Source organism: Drosophila busckii, chromosome 3L, assembly GCF_011750605.1.
Source record: "Drosophila busckii strain San Diego stock center, stock number 13000-0081.31 chromosome 3L, ASM1175060v1, whole genome shotgun sequence".
Lineage (NCBI taxonomy): Eukaryota > Metazoa > Arthropoda > Insecta > Diptera > Drosophilidae > Drosophila > Drosophila busckii.
The window spans coordinates 9,472,383-9,491,642 of record NC_046606.1 but is presented as its reverse complement, the minus strand read 5'-3'; the positions used below and the strand labels follow the sequence as shown (position 1 = coordinate 9,491,642).

The window sequence follows — 19,260 nt, the reverse complement described above, 5'->3', positions numbered from 1 at the left end:
AAATTGGTCACTGGAAAGATTTTACAGATTTCCTCTTACCCGACTCCCGACTCTTCCATTCCTGCCTACTCCCTGCCCTGCCCTGCCCCGCCCCCTTGTTTTTAGCATGATCTACAAAATACCAGAGAGAACTTACAAATAGGTTTCGACAAAGACACACTACTGTAAAATACATAACAAGCCCCAAAAACAAAAGAAAGATAACAAAAGTGAAGGAAATACAAATAGAAGTAAAGTTAAAGTTTTTTGAATTTGAACATTTTTTGCTGCAGTACCTTATAGAGTCCATAATTGGATACCTTATGTGTAGACGAGATGAAGCCACGATAGAGAGAGAAAGAAAGAGAGAGAGAGAGAGAGAGAGAGAGAGAGAGAAGAGAAAATCCAGAGCGAAAATCCAATTTTATATTTAGATTTGTCAGATTTTTTTTTCGAAACCTACATATATAATATATATAGATGCAAGTGCCTAGTAAATCAGATTGTACTCAAAGTTTTACTTCCATATTGAAACATTTCTTCGAAATCCTTTTTGACTGGGCAATGTGTATACGATATACGATCGTTGAATATATCAATAAATAAATTATTATTTAGTGAATTGGTAAATTTTGAGAATTTTTTGGGTTCTCCACCAATTGGTAGCAATCGTGTTCGATTTTGATTATCCGAAATAAAAGATATATTTTTCGTATTTGTATGTTGTGTCATACAGTTAAATATATAGTATATATATATGTATACATAAATAACAATTATTATATATATATATACAGCAAACTATTAATCCAATTGTATATTGATAAATTCGATAGCAAATCGATCGTTTTATCCAAGTTCAATCTCTAGGGGTGCTAGACTGAGTTATAAGTATAAGAGCCTAATCCGTAAACTTTAAACGTAAACGTAATTCAATTACTACCTTGCTATCAAATAAAATACATCCAAAACTAATCTTATGTTCACACATACATATACATATATGTGCGTATATGTATACATACCTATATATTCTCATAGCATACAATTATCGGTATTCGAAGACCTTCCTCTCTTACATTTTGAGCCCATAATTGTGTACTTACTATTGAACGAATGATGAATTGCAATACCTATTTATGTATGTAACATATATTATATACACATATACATACATATACGACTATATACTTACATATATAGCTTTTAAGCAGACGAACACACTTAAGAATTACAATGGCCTATTAAGTAATTTATATACAGACTTGTTCCCGTTTTCACTTTCACAGCAATTTCTCGAAATATTTGTTGAACTAAAAACCCCAAAGTCGCTGGAGTGAGAACGGGCGCATATAATATATACATATACCTATATATACATAGGTGCAAAACCTACTTAAACACACGTCTACCCCATATGAGTACCCCATACATACCTATAAAAACAAAAAACGTAACTGTAAATTGAGAGAGATGGATATCAAATGTCGAATCCGTTAAATGTCGACTGCAATGTTGTTTTTTCAGCACGTATAGAGAAAGGAAACTAAACTAAACAAATGTAACAGCAATAATACCAAAAAATTTAAGAGGTATGACTAAAACAAAAATGTTCTACATATATCCAAAAAACCAAAACCAAACACTACAAAAAAACAAAACAGAAATGAAAATAACTTAAGAAAATATCCTTTCAAAAAAAAAAAAAAAAAACAGCACAGTTTGTTATTAAAAATTACAATTTGATTGAAATAAAATGGAGGCGCAATAGAAAAAAGCAAAACATGCATTTTAGTTGGGCGTAGCTAGTTCTTTGATACACTAAGGGAATTTGCAACAATGCTTAGACTTTGAGTAATTAAATTGTTGTTATTTATATATCAATAGAATAATATAGATGCATTTGTATGTTATTATAAAAATAGATCAGGCTTATACAAATCTAGAAAACCTTAACACGATCTTAACAGAGTTTAGAAGTTTATAGCAGAAGCTTCTAGCACTTAACTTATTGTTGCAAATAGCTAATGAATGGCTTAAGTGTTTGCTATATATATTAAAATATAAAGTTTTAGCGCATTTTCAATTTTAAACGCAATTAATTAATTGTTAAAAAAAAAATGTTTATGTTAATGTTAAAACAGCGGGCTGCAGCTTGTTTGGCTTAGCTGTGACACAAACCTTTTGCGTCAGCCCTAGCGCGCACAGTTAGCTTTTGTCAGCATGCATTGCGCGCTTGAATTTAAATATTGTGAGCAAACAATTTGAATTTTGTAGCTTTGCTGTATTTGTCAGTTGATAGAAGTTTGCTTAGTTGGAAAATGGAAGATTTGCATCGAAATCTGTTCAAGTTGGTGGTGCCATTTGTAATCGGTGGCTATTTATCTGGCTTGGTGGTGGCATTGCTCTGGTACCATTGGCATCCGACGCTGCGAGAAACGGACATAGATCAGCTCTGGTGGCTTATAGTCTGCATAGCACTGTTGCTTATTATTCTAATCTTCAGTCGTCCCGTGCGGTAAGTTTATAGTGCTAAGTGTTGTTCAACTTTTAAAAGCCACTGTTAGTTGCATTTTGCTGTTGACGCTGCCTTCGCTGACGAGTTCGCGCGGACGTGCGTTGCTTATAGCGCTGGCGTTTTTTCTAGCCGCCACCGGGCCGAGTGCCAATATATTGGCCAATGTCATGGTCATGCTGCGTAGTCTGGCCTGCAGTCAGGAGCTGCTGCGTCAGGTGCTGAGTCAGATGCTCGATGTGCTGCTGGAGCCGGTGCAAGCTTTGCGTACAGCGTTCACTTTCATGATGGAGGAAGTGCGTCGCGTGCTGCGCCAGCTCACGCTGCTGCTGCTGCGCATACAAAGCTATATGCTGATTATAAGTAAGTCAGCCCACTTATCCTTTACTCTGCGTATAAGTTTCATGCATTGCTTCCAGTTAATACGCTCAAGAGCTGCGCCGCCTGGCTCAAGTCTGTGGTGGAGCTTTGCAACTCGCAGCTGGGCACGCCCTGGATGCGCTGCCAGCGCGCTGCCGAGACTGCCATGTTGCGTTGTCGTTCGGAGCTGGGCATGCTCAAGTCGCTTTGCTATGCCACCAAGCTGTTCCTGGCGCTTTGCTATCCCACCAAGCTGGTGGACATATTCTGCAGCGGCTTCTGGGATCCCAAGTGGGAGCTCATGGATCCCATTCTGAAGCGTTATTTGGAGTTTGTAGCGACGCTGGAGCAAATGTTTGATGCCAGCATTACCTTTGAGCATGAGTTCTTCTTTCATAACAATCCCAGCAAGAATCTCTCCGATGTGGGCGAGCAGATAGCGCAGGATATTAACCAGGACTTGGCTCCATTTCTACGCTTGCATAGCTGGACGCATTTGCTCTGTTGGCTGCTGCTGCTGGGCGTTTTTATCAAGTGAGTTTATCTCCTATCAATCAATCAAACAATTAATCTTTTAATCTATTTCCAGGGCCATCTATTTCTATCTGCGCTATATGTTGAGCAGGGCGTATCAGAATGTTTACATAACCAGCGATTTCTATGCCATCGACGAGGAGAATTGGCGCCTTAATAGGGATACTGTCCTGCCGCTGGAATATTTGGAGCGATTTAAATACTTAAAAGTATGTAGCACCCTCTAAAAAGTATGCAAACTTATTGTTGATCAGCTGAGTCATGTCTGTACGTCTGTCTGTCTGTATGAGCGCCTAGATTTCAGTAACTATAAAAGCTATAGACTCCAAACTTGGCACGTAGATCCGTAAGCATCCTGAGCAAGTCGAGTTTGCTTTAGAATTTTGATAACTGCTCCTCTTTACTCGCAAATCGAGAAATACTGGCGTAGGCACAGCTTTGAATAGAAGAGATATTATAAATTGTTAAGTTTGCATTAGAAATTCGAATTCAGGCAGCAATATTTATTTTTCTCTATGTTGACTGATTCCCTCTTTTACTTCCAGCTCAGCAGTTTACGTCTGACGCAGTTCGAGAGTCTGCTCATAGCCAAGAACTCGTTCTTTATGCTGATCACCTGCTTGCAGCTTGGCTGCATTTGCTTTGTGGACTACAGTCTGTTCTGGCTGCTGGCCACCATCTCGTATTATGGCCATGAGCAGGCGGAGCTGGAGGTGCCCGCCTACATTGATTTGCATATCAAGGGCGGCGGCATTGTGGGCGACATAATGCGTGGCATAGTCAACGCCTTTCGTCCCTTAACCCAAAGCAGCAAAATGGATACCAGACTATGTCTGCCATTGCCGAATCCACCCAGATACAATCACTATGTGGAAATACTGTCGCTCTGCCTGCTCGCCTGGATTGTGGCGCTAACTGAGCCGTATGTGCTGCGCTTGCGACACGTGATCATGCGTTGGATATATCCGGAACGCGCACAAGAACGTGCCATGTACTTCTATGAGCATCTGTTTATAGAAAGAGGTAAGCACTGAAGTCAAGACAAGTTAAGACTTAAGCGTCGTTTCTTCTTTTTGCAGACTCTGTCTTCATTTTCAACAGACGCAAAGCGCGTGCGGCCTTCAAGCATCGCAACACTGAAAGCTCCAACAGCTGCCCAAACTGGCTGAGGGCTAAGCTAGCCACGTAAGCTTTACCTACGCCGTAACTTTAAGCTAATTGATTAATGTTTTATGTTTATGCAGCTGCAACTGTTGCGCCTGCTTGTTGCCGCAGCCTCCTCGCAGTAAGTGCATCTTGTGCCAGCGCCCAATACCCAAGTTAGTTCGTTCCCGACCTCGGCTTCAGCCCCAATTCACTTTACTCTTTTACCCTTACAGCGAATCACGCATCTACTGCCAGAAATTGAACTGTCCGGGCGTCTACTGTGAGGTTTGCTTTACGAAATGTGAGAGCAAGTGCTGCCTTTGCCAGCATCCCAGAGAATATGGTGACTTTGAAGATCCATCTGAGGTTGAGTAAGTCCTTGGAGCTCTTTCAGTGAAGAGTGCGCATCATTTGTTCTTCTGCTTGCAGCGACTCCTCTGATGATGGTGCAAACAACTCCTACGGACAATTGGAGGCGAGAATTTATGGTCATTTCTGCACACAGCGTACAATCAAGTTGAAAAAAGAGAAAAAGATTATTATGAATCCGGAAACGGTGTATAAGGATCGAATATAATTAGTTATAATTAGTAAATCTTCATTTTTCTAATAACATTAGAAGTTTTCTTTTAGTAATTTGTAACTACAGAAGTACAAAAACTTCACTTATTAATAAAATATTTAAATAATGTCATTTTATATGCATATTTAGTTTTATACAGCAGAAAATTAAAATGCATTGCTAAAATAATAATTTAATAATAATACTAAATGCGGTCCAATTGAAAACATGCATATCATTAAGAACTGTTTTACTTAATTATTTAAATAGATTAGTTAATGCAAATAAACACAACTTTTGTTAAATCACGTGCATTCAGCTTAGCCTAAAGCCATCTACCTCCCAAGCCCACCCACAATCGTACGATGCACATTGAGCGCTCTCTGAGCAACGAAACGGCGACGCTCGCGTTCCGACGCAGCAGCGCAGTCGATCGAGCGCATACGAACGAGAGACGCGAGCAGCGCTCACTAGCTAAAGAGCGAAGAGCGGCTTTACATGTGTGGGAGGCTGGGAGTTAAGCCAGCCAACGAGGCCACCTGCCCGTCAGTAGTGTCTGTACTGTTGACGACTAAACAAGCAGTGAGTGGACGCCCGGAAAATTTTTTTTTTGTATATGTTTACTTAACAAATGTCTCGCTAGCAAATGCAAGTCTTAATTTATTAAGAATTTTATATTTATATATACCAATATATAAATTTATATAATTTATTTCTTTTACTTTCATAATCATTACTTTCATTGACAGTTAACTTGAAATAATTCAACCTTTATTAAGTTTTGGCAATCTGCGTGAAATTTTAATTTATGATAAAAAATATGCTCTCTTAAAATAAATCATAGAATATTTATGTAAAGAAGCATATGCCATATTATATAAATTTATGTTTATACATATATAATATTTTTTTTGTTTAAATATCATTAATTCTAAATATTTTTACTATAATCGATTATTTCTTTTATTGTCCATTGTTGACATTAAATAAATAATTCAACCTTTTGTTGAAAAACGAAAATGTATGATAAACGAAAGACAAAATTTGTTGTTTTTTATTAAATTGGAGCTTAAACTTAAAGCTTTTGATTATAAATAAAGCAAGCGTTTAATTTTGCGTAAATAAATGTTAATTTTCTATATAAAATGTCGAGCTCTAGTGAATCTGGCTCTGATGATTTATGGGTGCGGCGACAATTTGCTGGACGCTCTGCGAGAAAGGACGACCTGTATTCCCGTCCAGATACCGATGTGGCCAACGTGGGCAGTGCCAATGACGAGGATAAGGGGCCTCACATAAATGTTTTGGCGCACGCGGAAGATCGCACTCCCAACACTCGAATTATTGTATATCGACAAAATAAGAAGGAGCCTGCGGCAACAAAGGACGAACCAGCCATTTATCCTGAATCACCAGAACCAGAACCACCACCACCGCACCCACCTCCAGTCCTGCAGCATCGCAAGCACTACGATCGACATGCTCACATATTGTGGCTGCTGGTCCTGGGTTATATCACAGGCATTGTCTTGGTGCTCTTCTGGTATATGTTGCATCCACAGCGAGCCAAGCGGGATCTCACTATCAGTTGGCTGCTCATAGTGCTGCTCATGCTGCTGCTCCTAATCCTTTGCCACAGTCGCGCTGCCCGTTGTGTGGTCACTCTGCTGCTCCCTTCGATGGGCAGCGTCCGAGGTCGACTGCTGATGCTGGTCATGGCTTTATTTGTGGCCATGCGTGGTCCCGTTATGAACATACTGCAGAACATAACGGTGCTGATGCATAGCCTCAGCTGCGGCCAGTTGCTGCTGCATCAGGCCATAACGCCCATGCATGACGTCATGTGTAGACCCATCTACGCCGTGGAGCAGGCCATCTTTGCGATGCTCAGCCAGGTGCGCAGGGTCATGCATCGGCTGGAGCCAGTCCTGGAGGAACTGGAGCTGAAACTGGTGCGCATACGTAAGTGAGCCTCAATTGATATATATATTTATCGCATATTTATTTATTTAAATTTATATCAATCTATCTTTATCCATATTCCTCTATTTATATTTGTATATTTTTGTATTATTTTATTAATAATTGTCCATGTACTTATCTTTATCCCTATCCTTATCTTTATTCTTATATTTATTTTTATCTTTATCCATATTTTTATCCCTATTCTTATCCTTATATTTATATTTATCTTTATCCTTCTGTCTTTTTATTTATCTTCACCTTTATTTGTATATGCATATCTATATTTTTATCTTATTCCTTATCGTTATTCTTATGCTTATCTCTGCGCTCATCTTTATGCTTATCCTTATAAATATTTTTACATTTATCTATATCCTTTCTTTATCTATTCCTTCAGACGCCGCCTTTCAGTTTGTCCTTGCCTGGCTGCTGCAGCAGCAGAACTCCTTTGAGAATCAAATGGGCACGCCCCATGATCGCTGCCTGCGCGCTGGACAGCTCAGCACCAAGGAGTGTCTGCTCAAGTTTGGCCAGGACAAGGTCGAATGCCAGCTGCAGCAACGTTTCGATTGGTTTTGCGGCAATCTCAAGGATGTCGCTGGCTTCTTCTGCGAGAAGCCGCAGCTACCAATGCAAATATTTAAATGTGAGTTGCTTAAGTTCCGCCTTGTAACCTCTCAACTGAACTATGCTGCATCTCAAAGGTCTGCAGCAGCGCTTGGCTCTCATACGCCGCATCTTTGAGGTGAGCATTACCTTTGAGCATCTACAACAAGACCACGATACCCATCGCAGCAATAGCTCCGAGCTGGAAGCGGCCGTCGACGATCAGTTGGCAGCAGAATTCAATAAATTTCTTTATGTTTTTATCTGCTTGAATATGTTGCTGCTTCTATTGCTACTAAGCATTGTCTGGCACGCCAATTGCTTTCGCTGGAGTTATCTGTTCAGCAAGGAGTTTGGCAATTTCTATGTGACTCGGGACTTTTACGACTCCGAGGATGATCATAAGCGAAATAAAGGATACGCCGCTTTGCCGCTGCACAGCACTGAGCAATCCAAATTCGTCAAGGTATATAATAATTATGAAAAAATTACTATTTTCTTAATTCGAAAACTATCCTTTGTAGCTTTGCTCGTTTAGTGTGCTGCCGATGGAATCGCGTCATGCTCGATCTTTCTTTTGGTTCTGGCTGCTCATTTGTCTGCAGCTTGGCACCATCTGCTTTGTGGACTACAGTCTACACTGGATGCTGACCATCATGTCCTTCTATACTTATCAAACATCTGAGCTTTTGCGTAAGTTTACCGCACAGTAAATTAAACTTATGCGTAGATTTTAGGAATTGTAAAGCTAGGAGTAAAACAAATTAAGGCATAAATAATTTACTTAGAAGATCCCTGGTACGACAGTCTTCTATTAATTAATAACTATTATTTTATTTACATTTTTTTATTGCTTAATTTATTTTATCTTCAATGATACCTAAAACCTTTTGAATTTAATAATATTTGTTTAGTTATCTTTATTTAGAAAAGTTAGATGTTTATTTCGCAAAGTTAAAAAAGTTAAAAACTGCTTTATTACATATTACATCTAAAACAATTACTAACGGTGGTTGGGGTCATCATTTTCTTTTATTTCTTTATAAGTAAACCTCGGAATTTACAGAATTTTTTATTTTTTATCCAATTGATGCAAAATTCACAGCTCCAACGTATACTAAACTATGCATTAGTCATGGTGGATTCCTGGGCGACATACTGCGTGGTCTTGTGCAAGCCTTTGAGCCACTGGTCAAGTACCTGCTGGGCGATATACATCACTGCTTACCACTGCCCAGTGCGCCCAATTATATGAACTATTTGCAGATCATAGTGCTCGGCTTAGGCGTCTGGTTGTTGCTTTTGCTGGAGCCGTATACTCAACGTCTGCATCATTGTATTATGGGTTGCTTCTATCCGGATCGGGCGCGCAGACGAGCTCAATATTTATACACAAGCATAGTGCTCAACAGAGGCAGCATAATATATTTATTAGTTTAAATAAATTTATGTTTAAATAATTTTTACAGATGAGCTGATCACTACAGTTCGACGTAGAGCGCTGCTAAAGCAAAAGTTTGAGGATAAAAATCCTGCCTGCATTAATCGGTAATTTTAACTGAATACTACAAGTGCGTATCCCCTATCATTTATTCAATTCCTTTTAGTTGCTGTCCTTGTCTAGTCTATTGCTGGCGTAACTGCATAATATGTCAAAAGTCTTTAAGCAGGTTAGCTACTATAACTTAGCTCTATTAAACAGATATTAACTATTTTTTTGTTATATTTTAGAAAATCAGCTGTTTACTGTGATACGAAGAATTGCCCGGGAATCTTCTGCAAACAGTGCTTCATTGATTCCAATTGTCATTGCATATTCTGCAATCCACCTGCGTCTTATGGCGAGAGAGATAATATTTCATATGTTGGGTATGTTCTAGAATTGATAATGCTACAGTTAAAATTGATTGCATTAATTAGCGATTCATCGGAGGATGAGACCAATGACTGTCCATATCGACCAGATAATATATACTGCGACTATTCTCGTGATCATTGTGTAGGCAGACACAAGAGCGCCTAGAACTCTGTGATTATATACATATATAAGCCTGATATTAATATAATCTGCAATATTTTTATATGTAATTAACATATAATCTTTTTTACAAATACAAAGACTAAAAACATATTTCCAATAAATCTTAGTAATATTATTATTAATATTTAAATTCTATAATAATTGTCGCGTATGAATCGATAACTTAGTTATATCGATAGCTGCTAATTAACAGCTTATGCTAATGCTTATTACATAATTGCGCCTAACATTGCAATTCAGATGACATTTGAGTCATTCACGGTCAAAATTCTAAACGCCTACGTGTGGGTTGCTGCTCTCTTTTTCGCAACGAATATTTGTGTTTTAACTTAGTATATTTAAATGAAAAATTGTGTGCAATGTGTTAAATGCACATATGCAGCCATGTATTAAGTTACAAATCTACGTTAAATGCAACAATTTAATATTTTCTTGGTGAAATGCGCGCTTTTTTTTTAAGCTAAGCGCGTTCGCTACTAATCCCTTATTTTTTCTCTTTTTTTTTTTTGTGTGATCTCTTATTGTGAAGTGTCAATTTATCAATATGCAAAAAGCATAAAAATGTTGTGCAAAAAGTGGAATTAATATGTATTCCTTGAAAGAGTAAAGATCAATTGCTTAATATAATGCTTGCCTAGCTATAAGAGCATGCGCTCTCTCTTTTCAACGCGCAAAGTGCCATTTTGTTTTTATCTTTTTTATTCGTGTGGTGTAAAGCTACCAAGCAAAGTGCTTAATTAAATGAAAATTATATAATAGCATAATAAATGTGTTAATATGTTTAAAATTTGTTTAATAATACTATCCAAATTTGGCATTTGGCATTTGGATTCCAAATATGTACAATGGCACTATTGCGTGCTATTTTGAAGAACTTGTACACACATACATACATACATGTGCATAAGCGGTAAGTGCACTCTTTAACTTTTTCTCTTAAGCTAAGTTCAAACTTACCCGCTTGGTGTCGCTTTAAGTAATTTGATACGCACTTAAGCTGTGCGCTCTTGTTCTTAAGTAAGAACGCTCTGACATAACGGGGATAACTACTTGCTATTGCTGGCAGGCTCTTTTTGCTAAGAGCACATAGAATTTTAATTTGCGTCGACTGCGACTGCGCTGCCAACTAATATGCATCTCTTTACTTATGGAATTCATAAACAAGACTTACGTTTCGTGAGTAAAATGTACTTTAATTCTCTCAGTGCACTGTGCTGTACGCAGCTTGGGGCATTTAAACAAAATAAATACCCAAATCCAAACCCATACATATAAAGTAAACAATGTTACCCCCCATTTATTTATTTGCTTGCGTTTAATCGCAACAGGCAAATATTCACATAACTGCACATGGAGTTACTTAACATTTTTGAAAATCAGTTGACTATTCCTTAAGCTGCTTTCACAGGCTCCAATTTCTTTTTTGTGCAGTGCCCAGTGCGCGTTCCATTTGCAGCTGGACTGTACGCATTTAGTTGGTCATGAGAATCTCAAGCCCGGGCACAAACTGCAGATGAATCGCAGCTTTTATTGGGAAACTTGGCATGTTGACTGTCTGGCCAAGTGACTGGGCTCTCGTTCTGGTTGACATTGTCATGGCCATATCAGCTACTGTAAGCTCGTTTGTCTACTTGTCAGCTCAGATGCTGACGATGATGATGACGTGACGAGCGTTGGGCCATAACACTTTGTTTTCAATTTGTGCCCCAAACGGACTCCTCCTCCTTCTCTCTCAGTTGGAAAGACGTTTGAGATTGTGGGCATTGCTCGGCGCAAACATGTGAGCTACAATTAAATGTTCATTAAATGCGACAAGCACGACAAGCCACAGATTGTTGCACAACAATTAATGCAACATCGTGCTGCTGGCAGTGGCAACAGGCAAAGGATTTGTGCGGCTGAGGCTGATGATGACATCCAAGCGGCGTTTTGAGCCGCCTTTTGTGCCTGGAATGTGCTTCGTAATTTACGGTCATCTTCTGTATATAGATGGTGGTGGTCTCAAACTCGAGAGCCAAACCCTTACCACTGTTTTATTTATGAGCCACAAATTTTGACATTTATTTCTATTTTCTCTGGCCTGGCCTAAACTGTAACAAGCCGTTTGTCTTGTGGCATTTCATTTTAGAAATTCTTTTTCTTTTTTTTGTTGTTGTTTACCTGCAGCGCCGCCAGCGTTTGATCGGTCTTTTGTTCTTCAGCATTTTATGGCTCTTTAATAAATACTCTCAATTTCTTAGCTGCTTTCATCTCTTGTATGCTAATGTGTACACAAGTGTTTATTTGTTATTTAACACCCGCTGACCCGCTGGCGCGCTGGCCCTTTGCCGACAATGACCACCATCGGCGGTGCATTGACACTTAAGCCACACAACGAGCAAACGAGCAAACGACTAAAAGGGGCATAGTCAGCTTTATTTGCTTTGGCATAAGAGAACTGCTGCCTGCATTTGGGCAAACAGGTAAACGATCCTCAGGCGTGGCTTAGTTCTGTTTGCCTTTCTGAAATTCGAACCGATCGACCTTCAACTGATCCAATTCCAAACCGTTATATACAAATTTTAAAACAAAAGTGTCAACGAGTAAACTTTAATCGTCAAAGCAGCCAGTCGTTGAACTTTTGGGATTAACTACAGGAGACGATCGCTAATAAAGAATTGTGCAATAATTAAAAGTGCAACTGTTAATATTATGGTTGGGAATTATTTTATTGATTATTTAAATTTATATATTTGCTTTGCGTGGTCTCCAGGTGTTGCTTTTACTGTCGACTGTTCATAGTGGACATCAAATAAATAAATAAAAACTTTTTGAGCATTTGTAATTGTTCTTAGTTTGTTTCTACAAGACTTTAAAGCTTAGACTTTAAACTATCATTTGATGCAAAGTATATTTTTATTTATCTTAGGCAATTCCTCTTGTTGAAAAACAAAATTTCGAAGACGCTCGAAGAAGCTGAGGCAAATTTTGTTTAATTTCGAGTGTTGTGTATTGATTAGAAACATTTTTATTCAAACCAAAAACAAAAACTTACTTCATAATTAATAATTCTATTTTTTTGGCTCTCACCTGTAGCTTTGTATTCTAAATAAAGTTGTAGCTGATTTTTATAGACAGTCTGAAATTCTTTATTATGCGTAAGTTCAGATTAAGTTATAACAGTACTCGATGCAATTAGCAGACAATTTAATATGGCTTCTTGCACTTTTTATTGGGGTAACCAAAGAAGCCAATGCTCTTGAGTTCAATAAACAATTCCTGATCGTTGCCAATGGCTCTGTAGATGGCCTTCTCCATCTCATCGTATTGGAAATGGGGAGCGAAGGGCATATCATCAATACCATAAAACAAAACGTTGCCGCGTTCATTGCCCACAACCAAAGTGGTGCCACTGTTGGAGAAACTGCAAGAGAAAATTCAGTTGAGCCAAAAATTTCGGATGAAAAACTTTACCGCGCTGATGTATTATAGGAGGAGTCCAATTCGTGCTTGCCCATGGGCTTTAGAATATTGCGGCGTATATCCCAAAGGGAGGCGGCTTCGCGATTAAGGGCAACTATAATGGTGGAGTGGGTGGGACTCCAGTTGACCCAGTGCAGCGGCTGAAAGTCGTCGAAGAGCTCGATGAGTGGACGCGTAATGCCGTCAATCCAAATGCGTACGTACCTGGAAAGGAAAAAATATCAATATAATTAGTTTAAATAGTGTATGGAGCTCACCAATCATTGCCGCATGTGAGAAACACTTTGGGTGACCAGGGCGAGAACTCCATGACGTTGACGCCGCCGTCGTGGCACTTGAGCACCTCCAGATACTGATGCTGATAGTTGATCGAGCACTTGTGTATGCAGCCCTCGTCGGTCAGTATGTAGTAGATGTCCTTATGCACTGGATGAGTGGTTATGTAGAGTCCTTGGGGATGCCTATTGGACTGGACTTGCAATTGCGGCGATAGCGGTACATGTATGCCCTCCGGCTGACCTTCGACGCGCTCTAAGGTCATTTGAGTAAAACCTAAAAGAAAAGGACTGCTGACAATGCGAAAGCGTGTGACAGTGCCGTCCTGGGAGAGGCTCAGAAAAGGATCAATCTCATTGTTGTCATCATCGTCAATCTGCTTGAGCCAGCGAATGGCTACGACAGGCGAACAGCCTGGGGAGCTGCTGCGCTGTGACACGGCAATGGGAACGTTGCTCATGTCCGCCACATCGCGAACTTCGACGGTGCCGTCATAAAGTCCAATGGCAATCAGCGAGGGAAGAAAGGGAGAGAAGCAGACAGCGGTTACAGGAATGTTGTAGTAGTAGGCGCGCTCCGGCTCGCCGGGATTCTTAATGCTCCAGACGTAAACGTCGCCGCTGGCGGGCACATGATTCGATGAAAACGAATAGAGTCCATAGCTGACAACCAGAATGTCGCTATTGCTGTGACAGAAGCTAATGTCACTGACGCCCTTGCGCTCATCCTTGCTGGGCACGGGCACCAAACGAAAAAGAATATTCATGGAATACTTGTACTGCACGTCGGTGGAGCTCCGATCCACCTCCTTGAAATTGCGAAAACGCTGCATGCCATTCTTGTAAAGATTACTGGACAAAGTGCGTCCTACGTACAATATGGCATTCCGAAAGGCTGGACTGCTAAAGAGCTTAGCCTGTGCTGCCTTGGCCTGTTCGCGGTCTCTGGCTTCATCGTCGGCCATGACGACACCCTCGCCGCTGTCAAAGTCCATCGTTTGTGACCCCGTCGATATGCGGGAGGCGTGCGCCTTCTTTTTATTTGTACCCTCCAGTGTATCGTACATTTCAAAGTTGGACACATAGCTGCCGACGGTGGCGTAGTCCACAAAGATGGTGTTAACAGCTCGCGTGCTCGTCAGCAAGATGTCCGTCTGTGCATCGTTGTCGGAGCGACGTCGCACCTTGCCCTTGCCCACAGTCAGATACTCATAGTGGCGATTGTCCGACTCGACGTGATCGCCTTGGGGCGTGCCCTTGGGCACGGTGGTGCCCACCTGGCTCCACAGCTCTATGAACTCGGACTTGCGCAGTGTGACCTTGACAAAGCTGCGCTTAAAGGGAGTCGGCACATGCTCCTCTTCGATCTTCTCATGAATCGTAGGATCAAAGACAATGGTCTCATACATAATCTGTCGAACGGAATCGTTGAAGCAATTGATTGTTATCTAAAACTCCGAACTCACCCCATTGATCAGCTCATCGATGGACTGCTTGTTGCCACCAATGCCTCCTCGCATGCTCGAACGTGTGCGTGACCTGGAATGGGAAAATCTGGTGTGCATTAGTGGCAGATTAACCAGCTCATGCTGCAGAAATATATTGAAGTGTAGAAACTGATCGATGTAGGACGAGTCCATTATATAGTTGGGTGTCATGTCCACCTCCTCACCCTCCACCGTCTCCAGCACCTAATTTTTTATTAGATTTTTAGAATCAGAGACTTTCTGTTAAATTTTGTTGCAATTCTAACCTTAAGCTGCTGGCGGGACTCAATCTCCGCTTGGATTTCATTCATGTAAGTATTCGATTCGGGTTTCTTTTTTACTGGCTCTTCCAGCGGTTGTGGTACATCCTGTGGATTGATCATTGCTTTTTTTGTCGAGCGCCGCGAATCGGGCTCGCTATTATCCTTTTTACTTTCTCGATTCGATTCCATGCCGAAGTTCTTTAGGTGAATTGAAAAATAAAAGAGTTTATGCCTAGGTTCTTCTTGAGTACATATAAACTTTTTAGCATATATACTATAATTGAAAAGGCTTTGTTACTATGTTTTGGATTATACCAAAATTAGTTTGTAAAATTATTTCAAAAACTTAATGTATAAATAATACATGATTTATTTTGTTTTTATAAAAAATATCTTTCCGTGTTTTTCCTTTTTGTGTTAAATGTGTGAGTTTTTTACTAGTTTTATTTTAAAAAGGATTAAACATTATTAACATTTATGTTAAAAATATAATAATTCTTTAAACTACATGAAATTCCTAGAATTAATAAAACGAAACATATGTGCACAATACAATATCCAATAGTTCTAGTGAATTTTCGAACAACAACATATAATTATTATTTGATATAAATCAAATGCGAAGAAATAACTGCTGACTATACCTTTATTAATTTTGTGCTTTTGTTTATACTAGTTGATAACAAAAAATAAGATTTTGAACCACATATAGAAATTCAGAAAATAATTATTATTTAAAATAAACCAAATACGTTAAAATTACTGCTGACTATACTATTATTAATTTTAAGCTTATGCTTATAGTTGCTAGCGAAATAAATTGTAATTTATCATAAAGCTAATTGGTAACATTTATAATTTTTAATTAAACTCGCTGGCTGACTGGTTGGCTGGCTGGCTGGCACGTGCTCCGAGTACCCTTGGCAGAGTCAGAGATTCGCACACGGATGACTTGAGTTGCCGTTTGTCGCTCTTTAGATAAAACGCAGATAAAGTTAACACGTTGCAGGGCCAACGACCAACCACCCGGCACAGGCAGTAAGGACAACAGCTTCACGTAACTTTCAGTTACAGTTCAGCGGGCGTAGCGTTCAAATCGAAATCGTGTTGCAGCTCCAACGGAGTTTCGTCCGTGTTTTGTGTGTAAAAAGTGAATTTTTAAATAAAAGTGTCGCTGATTTTTTGGCGTTTGACATAAGATAGATTCGCAAATTGCCAAGCACACATATCAATGCGGCAAAGCTAATTACCAGCATGTCCATTGCACAACAAGAGCAACAGCAACAGCAGCAGCAGTTCGAGCAGCCGCAGCACGAAGCGGAGTTACCATCAATGGACAGGCAAAGTGAAAATCGAGTACCAGAAAACTCAATTAGGAATGTTGCAAAAACACAAAACGAAATGTTGCAGTTACCGCCACCGCCAGTGGCTAAACCAGCAGCAATACTTAAGCCACAGCAGCAGCAGCAACAACAGCAGCCGCAGCCTCAGCCGCTGCAGCTACAGTACGTCATAAATTCAATGCCCATGCATGCCAAGGCGAACACAGTGCATCTGCATCGGGCAAAGAGTGCACAGGTATGTAACAATAAGCTAACAATGGTGGCTTTATATATATACACAATTTACATATAGACAAGCAGACTTTTAATTAAAATAAAAGCTGCAAAAATGAAAAGTTAGCTTAAGAGTTGACAGCTAAACTTTAATTTAATGTGCAGGCAATATATATGGAATATATATGGAATAGTCACATACATATATATAATACAAATATATATAGAAATTTGTATAATATACAGCTTATTAATTTGTAGTATTTATAGTAGCATAAATATATATTTTTAAATTGTTAACAGCTTATTATAAATTTAAATTTAAATGAAGAGGAAAATAGTTTACGTAGACTCCTTGGACATCCCTTAAAAAAAAAATAATATTAAAGTGTTCTGATCCATTTTGAATATTATTATTATGTTAGCGCTGCATAGAAAACTTTTTTATAATATTTTTATTATGCTGCATTTAATCATTGAAATTACATATTTGATGTTAAAATAATGACAATCAGATCATTAACGATGCCATAATAAATTTCTTTATTTTCTTTAACTTTAAGCAAACAAACTAACCATGATTACAGTTTGATTATCTTTTATGCTTCGAGCCGCCCTCTTAGCTATAGTTGAAGCTACTGTATACAAAAGCCAAACACACACACTCACACACACACATATATATAGAGCTTACACATACATATTTATAGATGGTAGTCCTTACTCTCACTTGTATATGTTTGTATGTGAATGAGAGTAGGGTGCGTAGCGTAGTAAATGTTGCGCGTCCGTGTTTTCTTTTTTGTGCATGCTACTATTATTTTGCCGGCATCAGTGCGGTCTGGGTCTGGGTCCTGGTGCTGCTGCTGCTGCTGGGGCATGCGTACTCTCTTGGCTCTTGGCTGCTGCTGTATGGAGCGTCATTGTGCTGATGTTATGTAAACAGAGTCAACAGAGAAGCGGGCAACTGGGCAAGTCACGTCATTCATCAGATGCTCTGTGATGTGAAACGAATTTGTTGACGCCATTCATTCATGTTTTGGGGTTGTAATTTATGTACACACACACACACATATCAATATGTGTGGGTGGCTATTGTTGTGGCTAAGATGTTGCAGCTGCTGCTGTTGCGTGTGGCCCACTTGGCTGCACTTGAGCTGCAACTGAAGCTTAAAGCAACAGACTCAAGCGTTTCAATATCTTCGAATTTGCTTAAGTTTGCATTTCAGTTTCAATTTTTACCGCTGATGTGTGCGCTTTCGTTTTGGCAATTGCTTTGCTTTTTTTTTAGTCTTCTGTATCTTTTGGTATAGTGGGCGGGTTGCCATCGTCCTTGCCCGTCAGTCGACAGCCTTGCACTTGCCCGCAATTGAAACGCACTTGGGGTTGTTTCGCCCTCAGTGCTGGGTTGACTGCCACCCACTCGTATCCCAATTCAGCACGTGCTGAATTTATCTGAGCGCTCAACTCTCGCTCTCTCTCTCTCTCTCTCTCTCTCTCGTAGATTCTCTCTCTCTTGACTTTGCCCTTTGCCATTCAAAGTTTGTTATCCTTTGCTCAGGCACTCAACTCAACGATAGCTCGACTTTCATCTTAACTTAACTCGCTCTGTGTGTTTATTTTGCTCCCAGCCGCATCTCACGGGGTTAATCAACCTTCTGTCCTGGCCCAAGTTGTGCACAATTTAAGTCTAAGCACAATGGCAATTGAATTTATGAGCCGAGAGCGCAGCCATAAAGTTAGTTTGTCAATGGATTTATGGCAGTGTGTGGTTAACTTTACAGTTATAAGTTATGGCTTCGATTTAGAGTTCAGTTGAGTGTTGTGTGAAAATGGGAAATTGTCTTTGCTTGCACATTTTACAATATTCGAAACAAAAAATTTTTACTTTTAAGCAAGTAATTAATATCAGGGACTAAAAATAATAATTTATAACAAAAGAGTTCAAACAATTCTTTGACTTTTATTGAAGACTTATTTATTATTGAGTAAATCGTTTATGTTCACAAAATAAAAATTATTTTCTAGGGCTTATTTGGGTTTATGAAATGTGAAATATCTCTTGAGTTGCATTATTGATTAAAATATATATATATACTTGATTGAATTAATTGTTTTTTAGCTAAAGGTTTAACATTTTACAATTTTCAAACAAGAAATATATATTTTTGACTTAATAAAGCAAAACAATAATTTATAATTTATATGAAATAATTTATTAATATAAACAAACAATAAACAATAATTTATAATTAATATGAAATAATTTATAAATATCTCAATGGAACTATAACTTGGAGAATCAGAATTCAGGGATTAATTTTTATTAAGTACTTAATTCATATTTAAAAAAGATATTGTTTATATATGAAACTTTTTATGAGTTTTATTATGAATTGAATTCAATTTGTGCTTAGGAAAATTTAAACTGTTTATTTTTTATTATAGAAATAATTGTTTTTATTCAGTTTAAATGCATTTCGAAAACTTCGCTCATGAACTTGAAACC

The 19,260-nt window shown here is 38.9% G+C and overlaps 3 protein-coding genes across 3 annotated transcripts; 2 read left to right on the top strand and 1 right to left on the bottom strand.

Annotated features, from left to right (window-relative positions):
* The first annotated feature begins 2,288 nt into the window (after window positions 1-2,288).
* Window positions 2,289-5,111, top strand: LOC108598122 (DC-STAMP domain-containing protein 2). The gene is made up of 9 exons (XM_017984738.1): window positions 2,289-2,497; window positions 2,547-2,857; window positions 2,914-3,388; window positions 3,444-3,597; window positions 3,934-4,411; window positions 4,468-4,573; window positions 4,633-4,707; window positions 4,768-4,905; window positions 4,964-5,111. Exons 1-9 carry the CDS (start codon window positions 2,301-2,303, stop codon window positions 5,109-5,111), a joined length of 2,082 nt encoding a protein of 693 aa, XP_017840227.1. The 5' UTR covers window positions 2,289-2,300.
* Window positions 5,112-5,652: 541 nt separating this feature from the next.
* LOC108599042 (DC-STAMP domain-containing protein 2) lies at window positions 5,653-9,737 on the top strand. The gene is made up of 10 exons (XM_017985821.1): window positions 5,653-5,678; window positions 6,250-7,058; window positions 7,459-7,707; window positions 7,766-8,133; window positions 8,192-8,360; window positions 8,773-9,081; window positions 9,137-9,215; window positions 9,275-9,337; window positions 9,399-9,536; window positions 9,588-9,737. Exons 2-10 carry the CDS (start codon window positions 6,644-6,646, stop codon window positions 9,688-9,690), a joined length of 1,893 nt encoding a protein of 630 aa, XP_017841310.1. The 5' UTR covers window positions 5,653-5,678; window positions 6,250-6,643; the 3' UTR covers window positions 9,691-9,737.
* Window positions 9,738-12,833: 3,096 nt separating this feature from the next.
* Window positions 12,834-15,447, bottom strand: LOC108598714 (WD repeat-containing protein 78). The gene is made up of 5 exons (XM_017985443.1): window positions 15,199-15,447; window positions 14,912-15,136; window positions 13,428-14,857; window positions 13,162-13,374; window positions 12,834-13,111 (listed from the first exon to the last, which is right to left on the bottom strand). The coding sequence occupies exons 1-5, from the start codon at window positions 15,382-15,384 to the stop codon at window positions 12,895-12,897; spliced, it is 2,271 nt and encodes a 756-aa protein (XP_017840932.1). The 5' UTR covers window positions 15,385-15,447; the 3' UTR covers window positions 12,834-12,894.
* Between the last annotated feature and the right edge of the window lie 3,813 nt (window positions 15,448-19,260).